At 36.0% G+C, this 5484-nt stretch overlaps 2 protein-coding genes across 2 annotated transcripts in view; both read left to right on the top strand.

Annotated features, from left to right (window-relative positions):
* The window catches only part of LOC106867570 (solute carrier family 22 member 6), a 68537-nt gene that overhangs the window by 20121 nt on the left and 42932 nt on the right, over window positions 1-5484 (top strand). The window lies entirely within an intron of this gene.
* The window catches only part of LOC106867566 (solute carrier family 22 member 21), a 16928-nt gene that overhangs the window by 6470 nt on the left and 4974 nt on the right, over window positions 1-5484 (top strand). Inside the window, exons 3-4 of the mRNA XM_014912476.2 lie at window positions 354-488; window positions 4742-4827. Of these exons, the coding sequence (XP_014767962.1) occupies window positions 354-488; window positions 4742-4827 (221 nt within the window). The remainder of the gene's footprint in view (window positions 1-353; window positions 489-4741; window positions 4828-5484) is intronic.

Genomic DNA, 5484 nt, shown 5'->3' with positions numbered 1-5484 from the left:
ATATTTCGCAGAGAGAACATCAAGCTGTCACCAATTTATGTTGGCTTTTTTACATATCACTTCTGGATTGGAAGAAGTGGCTTGTAAATTATTTTACGGACATTTAGAATAGTTTATAATTCTCAAGTGTCAAAAATTGATTATATGTTTGTTTTTTGAAGACAAATTTCCTTAATGGGGTTTGTGTTTTGGTTTTATGTTCTAAACAGTTTATAAATATAGTTTAAGTATTGGATCTTAAATTAAAACTGAACCTGTAGTGATTCCACTCCTGATATTTCCTTCCATAGATTAAACTTATGCAGCAGAAATCAATTTTTAACAGAAATACATTATATTCTTTGGGTTTCCAGGTTCATGAACAGTGTGACATACACCGCCGTGTATATGATATCTCCCAGTTTGGCAGGTAATCGATTTTTGAACTTTTTCTTGTTTTCCCTAACAGAAGTTTGTGGCAATATAACCATGGCCATGACACTTTTCAGGTAATATATATACACATATTTTTTTTTCTGTTTGATATTCCATTGTAAGCAATTGAAGCAGTATTCAATCAAAATGGCCATCTACGTACGATATTTAATGTATACTACTGGAATTCCAAACAATTAGTAGACTAAGGACTGTAGGACCCAAGAAAACTGGGGAATTATCGGGGCTATACATGAATGTGTGGAGAGAAACCGTGATGAAATTGTAGTTAGCCAGTCCTACAGATGCAGAAACGATAACAGTTTGGCGGAAACTGGGTCCAGAGGTGATGAATAAATCAAGGGTGTTTGGCGTGTATTTCATTTAGGTTATGATTCAAATTATTTTTTAAAGATTTTATTGCGAAAGATTCCGCTTTTGTGTGAGAGTCGTGAGTCAAGAGAAATTGCTAATATTTAGGTGAGAGTGTGGTTTGTGCATATGAAGCAGAGATCACATGCCGTAGGGAAGCTTGAATATAGAGGCAACCTAGAATAGCATCGAGAGCGATAAGATCTGTACGTCAGTTGATGATAGCCGTAGCCTTGTTTGGACCGGAGTCCACGAATGTTAAAAGAAAGGAGAGGCAATTGCTTTGCAGTTTCGTATATTACACATTTTCATAGTATTTGGTTGTAGTTTTGGTTTCGTTTGGCGTTCGTTTCATTTGGATTAGCTGTGGTTTAGGAAGAGGAGGTGACGACTCATGAATTGCAGTATGTGGTGGACGGACTCTGCCTGTAGTCCGTGAGAAGCTAAGGCATTACGCATAAGAAATGGGAATTGGCACGGCAAGCGATTGTGAAATCCCTTTACTGGCAGTCTGGTCTGAATGCTTACAATAAGAGTGAAATCAAATCTGTAAAAATTATCCATGAGCCGAGTGGTGGTATAAAAATATGCCAAGCATTGGGCCTGCCTTTACTTCCTTCTTCCTTCCTCTTTCCAGAGAGAGAGAGAGAGAGAGAGAGGCAAAGAAAGAGAAAGAGAGAGAGATAGAGGTATGGTTCTAAATTGTGAAGCCAGAACTAAAATAAAAGAGGTCGGCTTATTAAAAGTTCCCTCTGCACAATATTGGTCGTGGGCTTTTGAATAGAGAGTAAATCTGCTAGACACGCTGTCATCACAGCGGATGTAGAAGTCATGTCGGTCCTAAAAAGGTTTGTTGATGGTTAGTCGCAAGATAACATTAACATAGTTGTTCAGATGAGAAGAGGGAAAGAGAGAGAGAGATATAAATAAAGTGGAAGAGAAGGAGACTTATCTCGTGGGCAGGAGACAGGATGACAAATAATGGAAGACTTGAGTAATAAAAACGATTAAACGACGAGGGCATACAAACTGATCGTGGTGAGAAGAGGGAGTTTATTTACTTGAAAGATAGGAAATGTTAGAATTCGGTTATGGACAGGGTGATATATTGAGAGCGAGACTGAAAAGAAAACGAAACATTAGAGAACTAAGGATGTTGAATATAAACAGTTTTGTTGTGTGTGAATTAAAGTAAGCAATGACTGGTGGCTCAAACCAGTGGAAAGGAATATCTTAGACTTGTATGGATTTGAAGAGATGAGATGGTAGCTTAGGTTAATATAAATTTAAAGAAATGAGCAGAGAGACGACTGGCATAATTCTAAAAAGATAATCCTTGAATTAATAATGTACATCATATGAAGACGGTGAGCTGACAGAACCGTTAGCACACCGGACGAAATGCTTAGCGGCGTTTCGTCCGTTTTCACGTTCTGGGTTCAAATGTCACCGGGGTCGACTTTGTCTTTCATCCTTTTGGGGGTCGATAAAATAAGTACCAGTTAAACACTGGAGGTTGATTTAGCACTTTCATCGAAAATGCTGGCCTTGTGCTAACATTTGAAACCAATATTATACGTCATATGTCGAATTAAGATGCTTGAAAATGGCAGTAATCGCTTATAAGTGAGCAAAGACGAAGATTTTAGAAATAAGTTCAGCTCAGCTAAGTTAATATTTGTCTTGAATCACATGGATCCATAGAACCGTTATTTATTTCATGTTTACGTAACGTTGTGTCAATGAAAGATAAAGTTACTGCAAGTAGATAGGTTTTTCTGCTGGAGAAATCGTACTCGGGTCGGTAAGCCAACAAAATTCTCATCAATTCCATATGAGTTAATTATACCGCTTGAAGTATCTGCTGACAACAAAGTAAACGCGGCCGTTCAGAGAAAAACATCTTGTCTACGGAGACAAGGTACTTCTAAACGGTCGACTGATCTTGCTTGAAATATCAGTACAAAGAAATAATCTCCTTCAAACCACACTCTACCATCATAAAAACAAACACAGTGAATTATGACAATTAATGAATAATAAATGAATGAAAGGATAAAAGCTTTAATCTGACCTGCTCGAGTAAGGTCAATTTTGGTGAGATGAAACGAGAATAATGCAATCACAAGGGACAATACTGTATTCGATACGAACCTCTGATTTCTTGGTTAGAGTGACTAAGTACCATATTCACTGGATCATCGTCACTGTCGAAAGGTTATAATTAATAACACAGATATAATTCTGGTGCCATGAACGTATAGAGTTGAGACATAACCATTTAACGTTAACGTAGCCACTCGCAGTTTTAACAGTGGACATGTACATATTGTTAAGTGTAGCGCATCGTAGGGGTAGAAGCACGAAATACAAATATGCATCTATACGTGTGTATGTGTATACACATATCTATATATGTATATATATGTGTAGGCATATATATATATATTTATGTGTAAATGTATATATATATATATATATGCATAAATATGTATATGCAAATATATATATGTGTGCATGTATACAAATGTATATATATATATATATTTCATTATCATCCGCCTCCTCATCGTCATCTTCTTCCATAACAGATAGTTCACAACGTAAGAGAAGTCATGGGCCCCAGTTTGGCCAATCTGCTATCACCATTGGTCCCTGTTAATCGTAAGGTCAGCCACTTCACTAAAAATTACGTTACATGTAGCGGGATCCTCGCTGACTTGTGAAATGTGTGTCTTTCACAAAACTCCTTCGGCGTGTGAAGGTCCTGAAAAGTTGACTTTGCGCGTGCGCGCCCGTGTGTGTGTATTTTTTGTGTGACTGCGTGTGTAGATGTGTGATTCAAAGGAGCGCCCAGGTACATGTTTTAGTTTTCTTAAAGCATGTCCACTCAGAATTAATATTTATGACATAAAATAATATCAGCTAAGTTTGTCTGTACGTTCTGATTTGCTGTTTAGCATTTATTTATTTTGTGTGTAATTATGTAAACATACATAAACCTTGCTAATAAACGCATGTGTTGATTAAGAAGTTGTGTAAAATACATTCAAAGATTAAATGAAGGATAGATTAAAACCAACGTATTAAGTAAAAACCGTATTCATGCACACGCACGTTCATTTGCATAAAACTAAAAAGAGGTTAAAAAGCTACTAATATTTATAACGACAATATGCTTGATTTAAAATTGTAATTACTCGTTTGTATAATTATTTGCAGAGTGATTCTTTATACTAGTTTATAATTAATGTTAGTATAAAGTTATATTTTGTGCCAAAAAGAATCCAAAAACTGTTTATAATTTATCCAGAAGGCCAGGTTTATTTTAGTGGTGAATTAATAGATTACTTCGACCCCGAAAGAATGAAAAGCAAAGTTGGTTACGATAGGAATTGAACTCACTGGGACAAATATCGCAAAGCATTCTGTCCGGCCCTCTAACGTCTCTTCAGCTCATTGCCCAAAGAATGTAATCTAATAATCTTTTCTACTCAAGGCACAAGGCCCGAAATTTTGGGGGAGGGGGCCAGTCGATTAGATTGACCCCAGTACGCAACTGGTACTTAATTTATCGACCCCGAAATGATGAAAAGTAAAGTCGACCTCGGTGGAATGTAATCTAATAATATCATCTGTCAAAGGCGCAAGGTCTGAAATTTTGTCGGAGGGGACTTTCCAAATGGCACACCTAAATGAAAAATTAACTTAAGATTTATTTTAGTTGTGCGGTCCACCTGATAATGAGCCATATCTGTTGCGAACCGCTTCTCGATGAGGGTTTTCCAGTACCTGATCTAAAATAAAGCTATTACCTTTGAACCCATCAATTAATATCATCTAACACCAAATTACGGTTATGTCTCATAATTGCAACATTGCCTCTTCCATTTTGTTGTTGTTCTTATTTCATCCTTAATATGATATAAATGCGATCATTTTTGCATCTTTCTAGAGTGACAAGAAGAGTGGCAATAGCTTTTTTCCTAGGAACCGCCGGTGTTGCCTTATTTTTAGCTGTAGCTGTCTTGTATTTTGGAGGTATGTATTTATTCTTCTCACGTAAAATACACATAAGCTTTCCTTTTGTCTTTTACTTGTTTCAATCATTAAGCCTACTACTTATGCTATCGGTTCCTTTCACCGAGCTGCTAAGCTATGAGCACGCAAACACACCAACATAGGTTGTCAAGCAGTGGTGGTGGGGAACAAACACGAACACACACACGGATTTATATATATATACATATATATGAATAATAATAATAATAATAATAATAATAATAATAATAAATGGAGCAAAACGCATATAAATAAAAGTTCCTTTAATTCCTACACATGTTTCAAAATATATGAGAGCTCCTTCACAAAGAAGTAAGAGCTGCTGGGATTCCTCATATATTCCTCTTACATGAGGAATATATAAGGAATCCCAGCAGCTTTTACTTCTTTGTGAAGAAGCTCTCATATATTTTGAAACATGTGTAGGAATTAAAGGAGCTTTTATTTATATGCGTTTTGCTCCATTTATTATAATTATTATTATTCATATCTTCTCACTTTAAATGTATCACTTTAACTTGGTATCTCTACCTGTAAAACGGCTGTGATATCTTGTTTTCTAGTGTAATTTTGCTACCTCTGGTAACTATTAACATGTTTACATTATCAAAGGTTTTTTTAAAAAAACTGAGATAA

This window comes from Octopus bimaculoides, chromosome 11, assembly GCF_001194135.2.
Source record: "Octopus bimaculoides isolate UCB-OBI-ISO-001 chromosome 11, ASM119413v2, whole genome shotgun sequence".
Lineage (NCBI taxonomy): Eukaryota > Metazoa > Mollusca > Cephalopoda > Octopoda > Octopodidae > Octopus > Octopus bimaculoides.
Note: the sequence above shows the minus strand (reverse complement) of the source record. Positions and strands in the feature narration are given on the sequence as shown.